This window comes from Geotrypetes seraphini, chromosome 3 (assembly GCF_902459505.1).
Source record: "Geotrypetes seraphini chromosome 3, aGeoSer1.1, whole genome shotgun sequence".
In the NCBI taxonomy this organism is placed as follows: Eukaryota; Metazoa; Chordata; class Amphibia; order Gymnophiona; family Dermophiidae; genus Geotrypetes; species Geotrypetes seraphini.
This window is the reverse complement of record NC_047086.1, coordinates 383,335,101-383,354,663: the sequence shown is the minus strand read 5'-3', so window position 1 is coordinate 383,354,663 and position 19,563 is coordinate 383,335,101. Positions and strand designations below refer to the sequence as shown.

The following is a 19,563-nucleotide window of genomic DNA, read 5'->3' as shown; positions in this document are numbered from 1 at the left end:
GGCGGAGCCAGCGACATATGAAGATGGCAGCCTAACTGCACTGTTCCTCCTGCTCAAGAATTCTAAACCAACATTGTACTTAATAAATTAGTAGGAGAAGCCTGAAATCAGCATATATTGTTTGTGATAATGGCAGCTTCAAAACAGAATAAATTAGAAAATGCATTTTGGTCACAAGGCAGTGGTAAGAGACTAAATCAAGATCTTATGACACCTTTGAAAGCGTCACCGAGAGAGCTTCAGGAGGTAATTGAGTTGGCCCATCCATATTTTTTAAAAATCTTTACTTATAAATTTTAAACATAAAGACAAGAATAAACACATGACTTGAATACCAATTAAATTGAAAACAAGAAATATCTACAAAGGTGAAAACACCGTCAGAAAACTAATTGTGTTTAGTCCACAATCAAATATGAGGGCCAAAGAAATCAGAAAACTACAGGGAAAAAAAAAATAAAGTCCAGGCGTAGTGGCATAGATTGCAGACACCAGCAGCCAGTTTGTGTTAATTTGTGGAAGAGGTCTAATAATGACTTCATCCCTTCTCGGGCCACTATAAAGTCTAGCAATTGCTTTGATTCAAAGAAAAAAAAAAGTTTTGACCACCAAGAGAAACACATTTAGCAGGAAATTTCAGTAAAAAAGTGGCACCCAGAGCCAGGACTCTAGATCGAAATGCTAAAAAAGACCTTCCTCCTCCTCCGAGACGTTTGTGATAATGTCAGGAAATAAACAAATAGTTGAACCCAGAAATTGCTCATTTATATGCCTGCATCAAACATAAAGTAAACAAAAAAAAGAAGAAAAAAGCAGGGCTCTTGGGCTGCGGATTCTCCGAACTCCCTCTGAAGGCCCTGATAGTAACTGATCTGAATTTGATTGGCTGAGCATGCCTGCTCAACCAATAAAATTCAGAGCACTGCCCTCAGGGCCTTTAGGGGTGGGGCAAATCCCCTGACCACATGCCATTGGTGCTCCTGCATTAAGTCTGTGTTATCCAGTTAGCATGCACTAATCAGATCATACTAGTTGGATCACACTTCCACACCCATGCCATACCCCTTCCCCCAAAAATGTATAAAAAATAATGTGCGATTAGCTGGTGGTAGGAGGCAATCTACCTCAAAAAACCTTAAAGCATTTTGTGGTAGGCCTTTTTTCGTGTTAAGTAGCCATTAGCACTGAGCACAGTGTAGTAAATTTCTTGTTTAAACGAAAGCATATGAATGCTCACTGTCACCCATCTCTTTATATTAGTTTGCGGAGACAACGAGACCGAGCCCGACTCAGACAAACAGTTGGACAACTTCTACCTGAAGGCCTTGGAAGGCTTTATCGCCGTGGTAACCCAGGATGGAGACATGATCTTTCTGTCGGAGAACATCAGCAAATATATGGGCCTCACCCAGGTATGGCATAAGATACTTCAAACCACTTCCAGTTCATCGTGTTTGCGATAGTACCTACCTGGCAAACCTCTTGAAATATTGCCATAAATAAATATAATTCCTGGTAATAAATCAAGAATTCACCAATTAAATATTGGAAATGTTAAAATGTTTTACCGCATATTACAAAGGGATAAAAAAGGAGGAAAAAGATCTCGAGGTCCTTTTATTAAACTGTGGGTGCCACTCCGCGCAGCTGTCAATCAACCGCTAGGCGCCACTTATAGAATCACTCCTAGGCGTGCACAGGCATTGCTAGGCGTCCAGGGTTTCCCTGCCCTAATTTGCCGATGCCTAACTCGGATGCCTAGCAACACCTAAGTCAACCATGCCTATTCTCTGACCCTAACCATACCTACTTTTCAGGTAGGCATTGGAGGGGCACATCGACTTAGGCATCTGTAAGCGCTGCTCTGAGTTCCACGCAGAACTTTTAATTGTTAATTTTGTTTTAATTTATCAATTAACTTCAATGGTGCTGTCAATTATCATGGCATTTAGGCTAATTGAAACAATTTGGGTTGCCTCTGGAATTTAGTTAGGCATCACTCAGTGGCATAGCGAGGGTGGGAGGAGCCTAGGGAGGTGACTACACTTGCCCTCTGCTCCACCCCCACTGCATGCTTGCACCCACGCCCTTCCTTTCCCCCCTGAACCTCTTTAACTTCACCAGTATGAGCAGCATATTCAACCTGCTGCCCGCGCTGGCCTCAACTCTCCCTCTGATGTCACTTCCTGGTCCCGCAATCAGGAAGTGACTTCAGAGGGAGAGCCGAGGGCACTGCAAGCAGCAGACTGAAGCCAGTGTTCACGCCGGCAAAGAGTTAGAGGCATGGGAAAAGGGAAAGCACATGCGTGATGGGGGAGGGGTGGGGAAGGACTAGGGATGGAAAGGAGGAGAGGTGCCAGTGCCCCCATCAAGATGGCACCCAGAGTGGACCGCCTTCCTGCCCCCTCTGACTATGCCACTGGCATCGTTAGGTGTCCTCGATTAGGATACCTAACAGTGCCTAGCTAGGACACACCTTATAGAATCTGGCCCTTACTACCTACAAGATGGGTGGCGGTAATTTTTTTAAATTTTTTAATGACCATGAGATAATAGCAAGATTAGCGCATGGTTATTAATACAACAAATAATAAATAGACCATTTTACAGCTGTGGTAAAAATGGCAGTGTTTGGGAAAAACCTGAGTAAGGGCACGCTAAGGCCAGTTTTTGCTGCAGCTTTGGAAAAGGACCCCTCAGTGAATTACACTGGGGAGTTTCTATTCCTTTCCTGAGGTGTCTAATAAATTGTTCAATATAATTATTTGGTTTTAAGAAACCACCTCGGGAATACCTGCAGATATTTATCTGTGAAACATATTACTTTCTGAAAGAACATCTTCAAAAGGAACGTTATTTTCTCTAAAATTTGCAGATCATTGTGATTGGTTGATCTTCCTTTAAGAACACGTCCAAAAACCTTTGATATTGCACATTTGTGTTTCTAGAATCTGGAACGTGTATATCTCAGAAAACTATTATAAAATACTTATCTTAGTTGAAATCAACATACAGCACCAATTGACACTCCTGCTGCTGACCAGTTCATGTAACACCACGGCAGTATCGAGCATGTCTAAGAAATTATACCCAGTGGAGGTCTTTGTTTTGCTTTATCAGCTTCATCAGAGGTTTATATTCAGAAGCAGCACGCCAATCTGAACCAGCATACTCTGTCCCTCTTTCCCCCCTCTCTCATATGTCTTTTTCCCACGGGTTTTCCTTCCTCCGCTTGTGAATTCTCTTTCCTCTATCCCTTTCTCCAGAAGTTTTTCTCTTTTCCTGTCCCCTTCCTCAATCTCCACTGCCCGGTCATGTGGCTTTGTTTGCTAATTTGGAGCTGTCTCAGTTTGAGAAGGCAAATGCAGCAGATCTTCCAACAACTGCAAAGGTAGCTGGAGTTAGAGACGGGAGGCTATACTCTCTCGAAGATCGTAGGGAGAGGGGAGCCATGATTGAGACGTTTAAGTATATCACTGGTCGTATTGAGGTAGAAGATAATATTTTCTTTCTGAGAGGACCCTCAGCCACAAGAGGGCACCCGCTGAAAATAAAGGGCGGGAAGTTTCATGGTGATATCAGAAAGTACTTCTTCACCGAAAGAGTGGTTGGCAATTGGAATGAGCTTCCAGCACAGGTTATCGAGGCCAGTAGCGTGCCAGATTTTAAGAACAGATGGGATGCTCATGTCGGATCTCTAAGAGGGAATGGGACATCAGAGTGTGATCTCTCAAAGGGTAGTTAGGAGGGTGGGTGGGTCAATACAGTGGGCAGACTTGATGGGCCTTGGCCCTTTTCTGCCGTCACTTTTCTATGTTTCTATGAGGCGGCAGCAGATGGAGTCATTTGACACAATTACACAGTGAAAAGGTACATTTTGCAGCAATTGGTAGAACCAGACAATTGTATCAAAATAAAGCCATTATCATGTGGTTTATACAAGTGGTTATCAAATGGGGTCTAAGTCATCACCAGCCAGTTGGGTTTTCAGGATATCCCTTTTGCATTTATATGCAGAGAATGACACGGGGACAAATTTTACCCCGTCCCCGCAGGAACTCATTTTTCCATCCCGTCCCTGCGAGTTCTTGGCCTGTGCCTGCCCCATCCCTGCAAGCTCTGTCCTCATCTGCACAAGTCTCAAACACTTTAAAATCATAAGTGTCCGAGGCTTGTACAGTTAAGGCAGAACTTACAGGAATGGGACAGGGACAAAAGTCACGGGGATGGGACAGGGAAATTGAGTTCCTGCAGGGACGGGGGAAAAATTTGTCCCCCATGTAATTCTCTATTTGTACGAGAGAGATTTTTGCATATAAAGGCATGCAGATCTATATCATGCATATTCATTGTGGATATCCTGAAAACCTAAGACAACAAACGAGTAGCTGATCCACAAGATGCAGGGTTCAAAAAGAACAGTAGATAGAATAGAGATCCAAAACTCCAATACAATCATTTGTTCACGACATAAAATAATATCTACATAAAAAATTAAAAGCCCGACACAGCCATGTTTCACCCTTACAAGTGCTGCATCAGAGACTGTAAAACCCAAAAGGTGTTATTCAACAGGTATCACCTAATGGCAATGGATTATCTCAGGGGTCTCAAAGTCCCTCCTTGAGGGCCGAATCCAGTCGGCTTTTCAGGATTTCCCCAATGAATATGCATTGAAAGCAGTGCATGCCCCTAGATCTCATGCATATTCATTGGGGAAATCCTGAAAACCCGACTGGATTCGGCCCTCAAGGAGGGACTTTGGAGACCCCCTGGATTATCTCATCTCTCATGCAAACTTCTGTTTGTATCCTAAAAACCTGATCAGCTGGTAGCCCAGAGGACAGATTTGGAAGCCTCTGGTCGAAACTACATCCTCTGTGTCGTAATCTCTAGTTGCTGATTTTCTGCTGCTGAAATACTGCATTTTTTATTTTTTTTTTCATTTGATTGCTACCAGGTCAGATAGAATTTCCCAATTCAATGTTTTTATACAATACAACGTGAAAGTACTTATTTTCCATGTGTTACCAAAAGTCTAGAGAAGAGTAGAAATGATGAATGGAAAAGAAAACCAATCCCAAAGAAACATTATTATGTATAATGAATAATGATACACTCAAAAACTTTTTTAATAAGAAGGTTTTCAGTAATTTCCTAAATCTAAGATAGAGAATGACACGGAGACAAACTTTTCCCCGTTCCGTCCCTGCGAGTTTTGTCACTGCCTCCATTACATGCAAATTTCTTTCATACATTTTCATTGTGGATATCCTAAAAACCTAACTGGCAAGGATAGTAACCTAGTAGATGACGGCAGATAAAGACCCGAATGGTCCATTCAGTCTGCCCAACTTGATTCAATTTAAATTTTTTCTTCTTAGCTATTTCTGGGCAAGAATCCAAAGCTCTACCCGGTACTGTGCTTGGGTTCCAACAACTGCCGAAATCCAGTTGAGAAACACTGTTCTATGCTATGTTTCATCACGCCTGCTTGCCTTACCAAGTTTGCCAAGTCGTGTCATACTATGGGCTCCTTTTACAGAGGTGTGCTAGCGTTTTTAGCTATAAGCGCGTGCTACCCGAAAAACTACCGCCTGCTCAAGAGGAGGCGGTAGCGGCTAGCACGCAAGGCATTTTAGCATGCGCTAAGCGAGCGCTAAAACCGCTAGCACGCTTTTGTGAAAGGAGCCCTCTATGTTACCTAAGCTTTGTAATACTAGGCTCACCATACTATGCCATGCTTTGTTAACTAGGTCTGACAGGGATGACAAAACAACGTTTGCCAGACTATCTCCTACCATACTATGGCGGAGAGTGTGGCGCAGGGGTTGGAACTGCAGCTTTGGCACCATGGGGTTGTGGGTTCTGGTTCTGACACGTGCTGCTCCTTGTGATCCTGGACGGGTCACTTGGTCCCCCAACGCCCCCAGGTGTATTAGATAAATGGTGAGTCCACTGGGGACATGCAGGGAAAATGCTTGAAACGGTTGGAACCTAGGACAATACCCGGTGGACATTAGTCTATGGGCCAGAAATATCAAAGAAGTGACAAGTTAATTTAATCATGTATTTTTAATGAGAATAACTAATGGGCAGACTGGATTTATTTTTTTTTTATTTATTTATTCAATTTTCTATAGTGTTCTCCCAGGAGAGCTCAGAATGGTTTACAGGAGATTATTCAGGTACTCAAGCATTTTTCCTTGTCTGTCCCGGGGGGGGCTCACAATCTATCTAATGTACCTGGGGCAATGGGGGGATTAAGTGACTTGCCCAGGGTCACGAGGAGCAGCATGGGTTTGAACCCACAACCTCAGGGTGCTGAGGCTGTCACTTTAAGCACTGCGCCACTCTATAAATCTAAATGCAGTAAAAGTGAGCCAAGTATAGGACAATCAAGCCATTGTGACATCACTGATGAGGTTGGCTCTTAGGCATTGGTGGAATGAGGCATTATGACATCACAATACCAGCTCTGGTTATCAGAGGCTGAAACTTTTCACACTCTTTATTTATTCAATTTTCTATAGTGTTCTCCCAGGAGAGCTCAGAATGGTTTACAGGAGATTATTCAGGTACTCAAGCATTTTTCCTTGTCTGTCCCGGGGGGGGGCTCACAATCTATCTAATGTACCTGGGGCAATGGGGGGATTAAGTGACTTGCCCAGGATCACAAGGAGCAGCGTGGGTTTGAACCCACAACCACAGGGTGCTGAGGCTGTAGCTTTAACCACTGCGCCACACTCTCCCCGTTCAGGTCTTTATCTACCATCATTTACTATGTTACCTGAAAAAATTCATGTAAACCGTTCTGAGCTCCCCTGGGAGAACGGTATAGAAAATTGAATGAATGAATAAAAAGCACAGTTACTTACCGTAACAGGTGTTATCCAGGGACAGCAGGCAGATATTCTTTACGCATGGGTGACGTCACCGACGGAGCCCACGGTACGGACCTTTTTACTAGAAAGTTCTAGTTGGCCGCACCGCGCGTGCGCGAGTGCCTTCCCGCCCGACGGAGGAGTGCGTGGTCCCCAGTTAGTATAAGCCAGCTAAGAAGCCAACCCGGGGAGGAGGGTGGGACGTAAGAATATCTGCCTGCTGTCCCTGGATAACACCTGTTACGGTAAGTAACTGTGCTTTATCCCAGGACAAGCAGGCAGCATATTCTTTACGCATGGGTGACCTCCAAGCTAACAAAGAGGGAGGGGGGATGGTTGGCCATTAAGAAAATAAATTCTGAAGTACAGATTGGCCGAAGTGCCCATCCCGTCTGGAGAAAGCATCCAGACAGTAGTGAGTAGTGAATGTGTGAACTGAGGACCAGGTGGCCGCCTTGCAGATTTCCTCAATGGGTGTGGAACGGAGGAAAGCAACAGAAGCGGCCATAGCTCTTACCCTGTGGGCCGTGACAGCACCGTCTAGTGACAGACCGGCCCGAGCGTAACAGAACGCGATGCAAGCTGCAAGCCAGTTGGATAGCGTCCGTTTAGAGACCGGTCGACCCAAACGATTCGGGTCGAAGGTCAGGAAGAGCTGAGGGGACAAGCGGTGAGCCCTTGTACGATCGAGATAGTAAGCCAGGGCACGCTTGCAGTCAAGACTGTGCAATGCCTGTTCTCCGGGGTGTGAATGAGGCTTCGGGAAGAACACAGGCAAAACAATGGACTGGTTGAGGTGAAAGGCTGAGACCACCTTTGGAAGGAACTTTGGATGGGTGTGCAGAACCACCTTGTCATGGTGAAAAATAGTGAACGGTGGATCGGCAACCAGTGCATGAAGCTCACTAACCCTCCTGGCAGAGGTGATGGCAATGAGGAAAAGAACCTTCCATGTCAGAAATTTGAGCGAAGTTGTGGCAAGTGGCTCAAAGGGAGGTTTCATGAGGGCAGACAAAACCACGTTCAGGTCCCAGACGACCGGAGGAGGCTTCAGAGGTGGTTTGATGTTGAAGAGGCCCCTCATGAATCGGGAAACCAGAGGGTGAGCCGTGAGAGGTTTTCCTAGGACAGGCTCATGGAATGCCGTGATGGCACTGAGATGGACTCTGATTGAGGTGGACTTGAGGCCTGCGTTGGACAGGGAGAGTAAGTAGTCGAGAACAGTTTCCACCGCTAAGGAGGTGGGATTGTGATGATGACGGAGGCACCAAGAGGAGAACCTGGTCCACTTCTGATGGTAACATTGGAGGGTGGCCGGCTTCCTGGAGGCGTCCAAAATGAGACGGACAGGCTGAGACAGATTTCCTGAAGAGGTTAGCCCGAGAGAAACCAAGCTGTCAGGTGGAGGGAAGACAGATTGGGATGTAGTAGAGACTGATGTTGCTGTGTAAGTAGAGTAGGAAACACAGGTAGAGGAATGGGCTCCCTGGAGCTGAGTTGAAGTAGAAGGGAGAACCAGTGTTGACGAGGCCACCGGGGAGCTATGAGGATCATGGTGGCTCCGTCCCTGCGGAGTTTGGATAAAGTCCGCAACATCAGAGGTAGAGGAGGAAAGGCATAGAGGAACCGATCCGTCCAGTCGAGCAGGAATGCATCCGGGGCCAGACGGTGAGGAGAGAAGAGTCTGGAGCAGAACTGGGGCAGCTGATGGTTGTGAGGAGCTGCGAATAGGTCCACCTGCGGAGTGCCCCAGCGAGCAAAGATGGAGTGGAGCGTGGGAGGATCCAGAGTCCACTCGTGAGGTTGAAGGATGCGGCTGAGATTGTCGGCCAGGGAGTTCTGTTCGCCCTGGATGTAGACAGCCTTGAGGAAGAGACTGCGGGCCGTGGCCCAGGTCCAAATGCGAAGAGCCTCCTGACAAAGGAGGCGAGATCCGGTGCCGCCCTGTTTGTTGATGTAGTACATGGCAACTTGGTTGTCCGTGCACAGAAGCAGAACCTGAGGGCAGAGAAGGTGCTGGAAGGCCTTGAGAGCATAGAACATGGCTCGTAGTTCCAGGAAATTGATGTGATGGAGACGCTCCTGCGGGGTCCAAAGACCTTGGGTGCGTAGGTCTCCCAGGTGAGCTCCCCATGCATAAGGGGAGGCATCCGTGGTGATGATCATGGAATGCGGGGGCAGATGAAAAAGAAGGCCCCTGGAAAGATTTGAGGAGTCCAACCACCATTGTAGAGATCGCTGAAGAGACGATGTCACAGAGATGGGATGAGAAAGAAGATTCGAGGTCTGTGACCACTGGTTGGCCAGAGTCCATTGAGGTGTTCTGAGGTGGAGTCGTGCCAGGGGAAGCACATGAACCGTCGAGGCCATGTGGCCCAGGAGGACCATCATTTGTCTGGCAGAAATGGAGTGATGAAGGAGCACCTGACGACACAGGCGTAGCAGAGTTCGCTGACGATCGGAGGGGAGAAACGCCCTCATTAGTGTGGTGTCGAGAACCGCTCCGATGAACTGAAGTCGCTGTGTGGGAAGCAGATGCGACTTGGGGTAGTTGATCTCGAATCCCAGAAGATGGAGGAGAGAGATGGTATGATGAGTGGCTTGTAGCACAAGTGGAGACGTAGGTGCTTTCACTAACCAATCGTCCAAGTAGGGAAACACCTGGAGGTTGTGAGACCTGAGGAAGGCCGCCGCCACAATGAGGCATTTGGTGAACACTCTGGGAGATGATGCCAGGCCAAAAGGTAGCACCTTGTACTGATAATGGCGATGGTGCACCTGGAATCGTAGGTAGCGACGTGAGGATGGGTTGATTGGGATGTGAGTGTAGGCCTCCTTGAGGTCCAGGGAACATAGCCAGTCGTTCCGAGAGAGATGAGGGTAGAGCGTGGCAAGGGAGAGCATTCTGAACTTCTCCTTGATGAGACACTTGTTGAGGTCCCGGAGGTCGAGAATGGGACGTAGGTCTCCTGTCTTTTTTGGAACTAGAAAGTAACGGGAGTAGAATCCCCGGCCCCTTTGTTCCAGAGGTACTTCTTCGATGGCATTGAGTAGAAGGAGGGATTGGACCTCCCTCAGGAGGAGGGGGGTTTGAGTTGAAAGAGAAGCAGACTCTACGGGAGGATTGTCTGGTGGAAGAGTCTGGAAGTTTAGAGAGTAGCCGTGGCGGATGATGTTTAGGACCCACTGGTCCGATGTGATGACCTCCCAACGGCTGATGAAGATGTGAAGCCTGCCTCCGATCGGCTGAGGAAGAGGCAATGAGGGTGGAAGACTGGCTAAGCCCTGGAGAGAGGAGTCAAAAGGGGTGAGATGGTTTGGCAGGAGGCAGAGCCTTGGCCGGTTGATTAGACTGGGCACGAGCCTGGGTGTGCTGGTGTTGGCGGGCCCGCCTAGGTTGCTGTGGAGGTGGATTGAGCGGCCTAGCGGAGAACCTGCGCTGATATGAGGTCTGTGGTCTGTAAGGACGAGCAGGAGGAGCCTTTTTCTTTGGTTTAATGAGAGTATCCCATCTGGTCTCATGGGCGGAGAGTTTCTGTGTGGTGGTATCCAGGGACTCTCCGAATAATTCGTCTCCCAGACATGGGGCGTTGGCTAGTCGGTCCTGATGGTTGACGTCCAGATCAGAGACCCTGAGCCAGGCCAGACGGCGCATAGCCACAGCGATGGCAGATGCACGGGAGGTGAGCTCAAAAGAGTCATAGATAGAGCGCACCATGAATTTTCTCAGTTGAAGCAGGCTGGAGATGTGCTGCTGGAAAAGTGGAACCTTATGCTCTGGCATGTACTTTTGCATGGCGGAGAGTTGCATTACCAGATGTTTGAGGTAGAATGAAAAATGGAACGAGTAGTTGTTTGCCCTGTTGGCAAGCATGGCATTCTGATAGAGCCGCTTGCCAAACTTGTCCATAGTTTTGCCCTCTCTGCCAGGAGGGGTGGAGGCATAGACACTGGAGCCCTGAGTCTTTTTTAAAGTGGACTCCACCAGGAGAGACTCATGAGGGAGTTGGGGTTTGTCAAATCCTGGGATTGGTATAACCCTATAGAGGCTGTCCAATTTACGGGGGGCCCCAGGAACAGTCAGCGGGTTCTCCCAATTTTTATAAAAAGTTTCCCGTAAGATATCATGCACGGGCAACTTTAGGAACTCTTTGGGAGGTTGATCGAAATCTAATGCCTCCAGGAAAGCTTGTGACTTCTTAGAGTCAGATTCCAGAGGCAAAGACAAAGCACCCGACAACTCCCTGAGGAATTTAGAGAAGGAAGATTGTTCAGGTTTAGATGCGGTATCGGGTGCCGAAGGCTCTTCATCCGACGACGATGCATCCTCCTCGGTACCGGTAGGGGATTGTTCCCATAGGTCCGGGTCTCTGACATCGGTATGTGCGTGTCGAGAGACTGGAGTGGAAGGCTCGGCATGGTGAGTTTTAGACAAAGATTTGCCTGAGCGTACCGAGACGTTACCAGGCGTTGTAGACCTGTGTCTGTCTCGGTCCCGAGAAGTACGGTGCCGGTCGGAGTCGTGGGGAGACCGGTGCCCTGCCCGGTCCCGAGGAGGATCGGTCGTCGTCAAGGCCATAGCCTCGGCATGGGAATGGAGATGCGGTGCCGAGAGAATGGGCATGGAGGAGTCCATAGGTACCGAGGGAGTGGATACCGGTTGGACGGTATGGGTCTCGGGCCGGTCTGGTACCGAGAGCAGCGGTGCCAAGATAGAGGGTAAGAGCTGCTTAAGTTGCTTGTGGAGTTGTTCCTGCAACTTGTCCTGGAGGATGGCCGCAATGCGGTCATCCAGGGGAGGCACCGGAACCACTTTTTTCTTCTTTGGTTCCATGGGTGCCGCTCTACACTCCGGCGATGAGGGGGCCGATGACGAGGCACTCACCGAAATCGGAGTGGAGCGTTTTTTGGCTCGGCGTGGAGCCGAAAGGACTGGTGTCGTCCCCGAAGTGGGAGGGCGCTCAAGGGTGGAAGGCTTCTTAGCCGGCTTACCTGGCGCCGGGGGCGCCGATGTCGACTCAGGCGGTGTCGAAGTGGTCGGTGTCGATTTCGACGGTGCCGCAGATGAAGAGGTCGAATCCATAGTCGGGCCGGTGCCGAAAAGTAGATTTTGTTGGATTTGACGATTCTTCAAAGTGCGTTTTTTAAGAGTGGCACAGCGGGTGCAGGAATCCGCCCGATGATCCGGTCCCAAGCACTGTAAACACCAGTTGTGTGGGTCAGTGAGGGAGATCGGGCGTGCACACCGCTGGCACTTCTTAAAACCGGGCTGCGGGGGCATGAATGGGAACACGGCCTCCGCAAAATCAAACCCCGAGGCCTGGATCGTGCTAACAGGCCCCGCCGGGGCAGGAACGAAAAAATAAAGGAAAAGAAAGAAATTTTTTTTTTTTTTTTTTTGTAATAGAAAGAAAAAAGCACCCGAAGGTGAAAAAATCGAAAAAAGAACGCGAGCGGGAAGGCAAAAGGAGTATTTCAACAACGTTGAAAAACACACGTCTTCTTCGCTCCGCGGAAACGAAGAAACTGGGGACCACGCACTCCTCCGTCGGGCGGGAAGGCACTCGCGCACGCGCGGTGCGGCCAACTAGAACTTTCTAGTAAAAAGGTCCGTACCGTGGGCTCCGTCGGTGACGTCACCCATGCGTAAAGAATATGCTGCCTGCTTGTCCTGGGATAAAAAGCCTCTGTCTGCCTTTTTTTAACTGTTTGTGTTCTGTTTCATTGTGTCCTAATGTATTTTATTTATTTATTTTATTATTTATATACCACTGATATCCTAAGTGGTTTACATTCAGGTACTTTATCGTATCTGTCCCGGTGGGCTCAAACTCTGTCTAGTGTACCTGGGGCAATGAGGGGATTAAGTGACTTGCCCAGGGTCACAAGGAGTAGCGAGGGATTTGAACCCATAGCCTCAGGGTGCTGAGGCTTTAGCTCTAAACCCTGCGCCTCACACTCCCTGTAGTGGCCTGTAGGGATGCCTACCTTACCTGAGAAAGGACCCTCTTCCCAGCTAACATGATCAAGCACAGAAATAAATAAAAACCGCTTTTCAGAAGTCAACCCCACATCCCCCCCCCCCTACTGTTCTTTCCATCTCTTTTCTTTATTTATTTTTATTTCAATGTACTTTGCACCTTCCTAGAAATACCTAAACAACTGACCGCTCCCCCCTCCCCTTAATCCACCTGAATTTACTGCACTGTTATAAATATAATATGTTATCTTCACCCTGTCGTATATATAATATGTTATCTTCATCTTGTTGTAATTTTCGCTGCCAGTTATTCCAAACAGGTCCTGTCGGAAATCATCTACTAAAATGTACACCTTATATTCTACTCAGCAAATAGTAATTCTATACTAATGCCTCTTAAGGTCTCTGCTCTCTGAATTTCCTCTGAATTATCTGCATATTGTATTTCGCTGCATGTCCAGCACTCCTGATTGTAAACCGCCTAGAAGTCGCAAGATTGTGGTGGTATAGAAGAATAAAGTTATTATTATTATTATTCCTTCCTCCCGGATCTCTTTATGTATCAGTGTACCTGTCTCATTTGTCTCACATATTTAACTATGAAAACTCCCCCTCTTTTTTTTTTTTTTATATTATCCATACTTTTTTAAAAATTTTAGTATTGTAAACCGTCTAGGTCCACTTTGATAGACGGCATATCAAGTCCAAAATAAACTTGGAAACTTGGAAAACTTGCACGCAGAGAAGGATGAATTTACACTGCTTTTAACTGTCTGCTTCCAATTGTGATCCAGGTTGAATTAACAGGACACAGCATCTTTGACTTTACTCATCCATGTGATCATGACGAAATTCGAGAGAACCTCAGCCTAAAAAATGGTAAAGTGTGCAATTTCTGGTGTGTTTTGATATGTGGGATGAGGACAGGAAAGATGAAGTAATTCTTATATGAAAGGGTGTCCCAAGAAAGCACTTCTTTTATAGAGGCAACATAAGTGCGTTAAACAGTTACGCCTGGATCCTATACAGTCATGTGAAAAAATTAGGACACTACCCAGCAAGTAAGATGGATTAGAAAGCCAAACTAATAGCACAAGCTAAAGTGAAATTATGGGCTCCTTTTACTAAGGTGCGCTAGTGTTTTTAGCCTATGCACAAAATTACCGTGCGCTACGCTTCTAGAATAATGCCAGCTCAGTGCTGGCGTTAAGGTCTAGCGCGCGCGGCAATTTAGCGCACTATTCCGCACGTTAAGGCCCTAACGCGGCTTAGTAAAAGGAGCCCTATGGCTTCTGGGTATCTTTTGTTTCATGAGTAAATCAAGGAAAAGCTTTGTTGTTTACCTGCAATTACTTTACATTACATTAGTGATTTCTATTCCGCCATTACCTTGCGGTTCAAGACGGATTACACAAGAATTGTCAGAAGGTTACAAGGGTTGTAACATTACATGAGAATTGTCGTAAGCCTTACATAAGAATTACGTAAGTATTGTCGAGAACTTAAGAATTACATAAGAATTGTCGAGAACTTAAGGAGTAACATGTTGGGTAATTAGAAACATTTTAGATTAGATATGGGTGGAGTGTGTGGTAGGTGGAGTTAGGGAAGGAACTGGTCGTGTTAAACAGGTTTTATGTGTTTTTTGAAGAGTAGGGTTTTAGTTTCTTCTTTGGAAGGTTTTGTAGTTTGTGGTCGTGGTTAGCAGATTGGTGATTTGTCTGTCTAGTTTAGCTGCTTTGGTGGCCATTAGGTTGTCATAAAGTTTTTCTATTTTGACATTTTTTGTTGGTGGGTGTGTGAATAGTGAGTGGGTTCTCCTGTACCTGGTTGAGGTGGATTGGGTTAGTCAGTTGTTCCAGTAGGTTGGGCTTTCTCCATTAATAGCTTTGTATAGTAGGCAGTAGAACTTGAAGTGTATTCTTGCTTGTATTGGGAGCCAGTGTGAGTCGTGGTATGCCTCTATGATGTGATCATATTTTTTCAATGAGTAGATGAGTCTTTGGGCTGTATTTTGTATTGTTTGTAATTGCTTTATCAAGGTTGCTGAGCAGGGGAGGTATAGTATGTTGCAGTAGTCAATTAGTCCAAGGATAAGAGATTGTACCAAAAGTTGGAATTGTTTCCTGTCGAAGAATTTTCGGATTTGTCTTAGGTTTCTCATAGTCATGAATGATGTTTTTATTACTTTGTTGATTTGTGGTTGCATGGTGCAGCCTCTGTCGATCAGAACTCCAAGAAGTTTTAGTGTGGGTTGAATGGGGTATGATATCGAGTTTAGTACTAGGTTTGTTAAGGTTGGAGTTTTGCTGTTTTCTAGGAGGATGAATTTTGTTTTGGCAGAGTTAAGTTTTAGTTTGCGATTTGTCATCCATGTTGCTACTATTTCGAGAGTTCTGTGTATTACATCACTGTCTTTTCCAGAGATTTAAAAAAAAAAAAAAGATTTGACATCGATATGTGAACATTTCTTAACAAAGAACTGCGTATTTCACGGAATGTCCTCATTTTTTCACATGCCTGTATATGGTGCCCAGAATTGTGTGCCCAAATTTGACATATACCCAAGAGGGACGGTACGCCGATTGACATCCGTAATTGGGTGCTATCAACATATTACAGATGTTAATTGGCACTCATTAAAGTGTGCGCCCTCATCTGGTTGTGAGATGTTCTGTAAGGAAACTGGAATGAGGGAGCATAGGGCAAAGGTGAAAGGGGATAGAAGTAACCTCAAAAAATAGTTTTTCACAGAGAGGGTGGCGAATATGTGGAATGGCCTCCCAGTGGAGGTGGAGGAGACAAAAAGTGTATCTGAATTTAAGAAAGCTTGGGACAAGCACATTGGCTCTGTAAGCGAGAGGGGATAGCAGATGGCATGGTTTGGCAGACTAGATAGGCCATATGATCTTTTATCTGCCTTCATTTTTCTGTGTTTCTATGTAACTTATGTAAGCAGTACCCCTCTCCATGCCCCCCCTGCACCCTCTTCTCCATGCCCTCGCTCCTTCCCGCCTCCCCCCCCCACTCCACACTTGCACTCTCCCTCCCCTTCTGGTACCTCTAAATCTTGCAACATGCTCCTTGCGCCAGCGCTAGATTTCCCTCTGACATCACTTCCTGGCCCCGTGAGCCGGAAGTGATTCATAGGGGAACCAGGCTGGCGTGAACAAGAAGCAGAAGTTGCTCGCGCTAGGGAAGATCTACAGAGGTACAGGGTGTGGGGGAGGGAGGGATGGTGCAAGTGTGGTGTGGTGGGGCAGGGTAGAGAGGTACCAGCGCGCCCACTGAAACAGCGCCCAGTGCGGTCCGCACCCCCAGCATGCCCCTTACTACACCACTGTATGTAAGACACGACACCTAACTTCACTAGTGCGGAAGGGGTCATTGCCACGGGCATGTCGGGGAACATTCCAAAACGTTCCATGCCAAATTATAAAGTATGGCCTCAGCGCACCTAACTTGGGTGCCAGTATTTACATGAGGTTTCAGCAAGCATAAGTCTGGCACCTAAAGTTAGCCACGGAAATTGTTGCTAAATGCTGTTCCTTAAAGGGCACGCGCAAAATTTCGAGTACTGTTTACTGAATCCAACCCTTAATATGTGGTCAGCGCACAGAAACAGGCTACAATGTAGCTGTGTTAAAGGGTTTTTCTGGTAGTTTGCCTGTTGCTGTGTCGTAAACCGCACATTTCTTAAATATTCTGAATTTCTCTGTCAGGAGGCATGGGCAGAGACTGGGCATGGAAGTGTTAGCCAGTTAGCTTGTTGCTGAAGAATGTGGTGAAATCAGTTAGCTTAGCAGGGTTTTAAAAAGGTTTGGATAATTTCCTAAAAGAGAAGCCCATTGGCCATTATTGAGATGGCTTGGGGAAATCCACTGCTTATTCCTAGGATAAGCAGCATAAGATCTGTTTTACTACTTGGGATCTAAACAGGTACTTGGGACCTGGGTTGGCCACTGTTGGAAACTGGGCTTGATGGACTTTCAGTCTAACCCAGTATGGCAGCTCTTATGTTCTTATGTGAGCCAAGTATAAGACAATCAAGCCATTGTAACAGCACTGATCAGGTTGGCTCTTTGACATTGGTGGAATGAGGCATTATGACGTCACAATCTCAGCTCTGGAATGTTACTCTTTGGGTTCCTGCCAGGTATTTGGGACCTGAGTTGGCCACTGTTGGAAACAGGACACTGGGCTTGATGGACCTTCGGTCTGTCCCACTATGGCAACTCCTATGTTCTTAATCAGTGAGTAAGGTGGGTGGGAGTCATAGAATACAACAAACTGAAAGGAGCCAAGCAATTAGGCTTACTAGAAAATCATAAAAATACATAAACTATATGTATTTATATATTATATACATATAAAACCAGAGCCTGAGAAGTCAAACTACATATAAAAGAAAAATGTTCAGTTCATTCTACCAGGGCTGAGCTCTCTGCTGCTGGTGACCTGCAAGGCCTGGACTTCACAAGGAAAACACATGCCATCAGTTAGCAAAAAAAAAAAAAAAATGTACAGTTTTCCCCCGGTCATTCGCAGTCAGTGATTTGCGATCCCGGTCATTCGTGGTATTTTCTGACCACGAATGACCGGGCAGGAGAGGGCAGCCGAAGAGGCAGTAGAGAGCAGCCGGAGCGCCGGCGAGTAAAAGAAATCAGTCGCGGTATGCTCCGACCGCCTCTTCCTGCACTAAAGTCGGGCCTCACCAATCAGGAGCTGCGTTGACACGCACCCACCCACACCCCCTCTTAAATGCCAATGGACTTCAATTCATCCCAATAATTGACTGTTAACACCTAATTGATTCGTTTGGACGCACATCTGGGATCCGTACCCAAATCTTGGCGTCCATCTTTCAGCAACCTATAGAATCTGAGGGCTAGTGCTTTGGTCCCAGGCTCCTATGTTGACTGCTACTACTGCTGCTTTATTCATGATTTAGGTTGGTGGGGGGTTAGAGTTAGTAGGAAGTGCATGAAGGAGGGGAGGGAAATGGAGCTCTGCTATTTCATTTACATAACCTTCTGGGGGTCATGTGGCTTTTTAAATGTTGATACGGGGTTAAAAGTTTGGGAAGCACAATAATAAGGATTTTGCCCACTTTTGTTTATCCAGAATATGCTATTTTGCATTTAAGCATATTTTTTAAAAATTAATTGTTGGTTGGGTGCTGCCTTTGGTTTTCTTAGGTGCAGGGTTTGGGAAGAAAAGCAAAGACCTAAACACAGAGCGTGACTTCTTCATGAGGATGAAATGTACCGTCACAAACAGAGGCAGAACTGTAAATCTCAAATCCGCTACGTGGAAGGTAGGAAACGGACAAAACCCGCAGGCAGTGGCGGAGCAAGGGTGAGCAGCGCCTATCCCGCCCCCCCAAAAAAAATACGCGCACCCCTTCCTCATACCTTTTTAACTTCGGCACAAGCTGCCACCAACATGCTGCCCGCTTTGGCTTCGGCGCTCTCTCCGACATCACTTCCTGGGCGCAGGTCCCTGAAGTGATGTCAGAGAGTGATGTCAGTGTTGTCAGAGAGTGATATCAGAAAGTGATGTTAGAGAGATCGCCGAAGCCGACACAGGTGGCGAGTTAGTGGTTGCTTGTGCCGAAGTTAAAAAGGTATTGGGGAAGGAGTGGGAAAGGGGAGCAGAGAGGAGAAGGGGTGCCGGCTAATGCTGCCCGATTTCCGATTCGAATCGATTCACCGATTCACTTTGGGTGAATCAATTCGAATCAATGTATATTTTTTAAAAATTGGCCTCTCCGATTCGGGGCCCAACCTCCCCTTTGCCCAGCTGTCATCGTGCTCACGAATCCTGCCACTCAAAACATTTTTTTTTATTTTTTAAACCCTCTCACCGGCTTGTGGATTCCCCGGCCTGACTCGGCACAGCCTGAAGTTGTGATTGACTCCGGTAAAGAAAGTACAAAAGAAAAAAAAACAGGTGATTTTTCAAACCCTCCCCGTAACACTAGCCTGTATTAGCAGCTGCACCACTCTCTCCTTCCGGAGCTTCAGCAAGTCAATTCCCTTCTGCAGCCTCAGAGCCTCTGCTAGGCCGTCCCGCCTCTGATGATGCAACTTCCTTCTTCCACGGAGGCGAGGAGAGGAGGGAGTGATGCTGCTAGACCAGGGAGGTGATTGCTTCTAGTCAGAGAGGAGGGAAAGGGAAGGGAGAGGAGCCCTGCTAGTCGGAGAGGAGACGTGCTGCTTGCCCTGGGGGTGGAAAGGAGAGGTGCTGCAGCTAGTTGGTGGGGGAAACGGAAGTAGAGGGGAGGGAGAGCTACTGTTGGAGCTGAGTGGAGGAGGGAGGTGAGAGGAAGAGGTGCTGCTGGTTTGGGAACAGAGGAGAGTGCTGCTGGACTTAAAATGGAAGAGGGAAAGCTGCAGCAGGATTGAGGGGAGAGCAGTGGAGGAAGAGAGTGGATGGGGGAAGGGGGGAGAGCAGTGGAGGAGGAGGGGGAGAGCAGTGGAGGAGAAGAATGAGAGGGGAAGGGGGAAGAGAAATGCTATTGCTGCACCCAATTGGGGAGAGAGGGAAGGAGGGATAAGGAAGCCCAGGAAGGGAGAGGAGAGGAAAGAGATGCCAAGACCATGGGAGGTAGGGAAAGGAAAGGCAATACTAGACCATGGAGGGAGAGACGTCAGGGCATGGGGGGGAGAAACAGATGCCAGACCGGGGGGGAGAAAC

General features: G+C 47.0%; 1 protein-coding gene across 2 annotated transcripts in view; it reads left to right on the top strand.

The window, feature by feature from the left end:
• EPAS1 (endothelial PAS domain protein 1) overlaps window positions 1–19,563 on the top strand; it is a 308,169-nt gene that overhangs the window by 210,772 nt on the left and 77,834 nt on the right. For both annotated transcript variants that reach the window (XM_033939696.1, XM_033939697.1), the window contains exons 3-5: window positions 1,261–1,412; window positions 13,659–13,743; window positions 18,063–18,181. In XM_033939696.1, coding sequence (XP_033795587.1) covers window positions 1,261–1,412; window positions 13,659–13,743; window positions 18,063–18,181 — 356 coding nt within the window. The remainder of the gene's footprint in view (window positions 1–1,260; window positions 1,413–13,658; window positions 13,744–18,062; window positions 18,182–19,563) is intronic.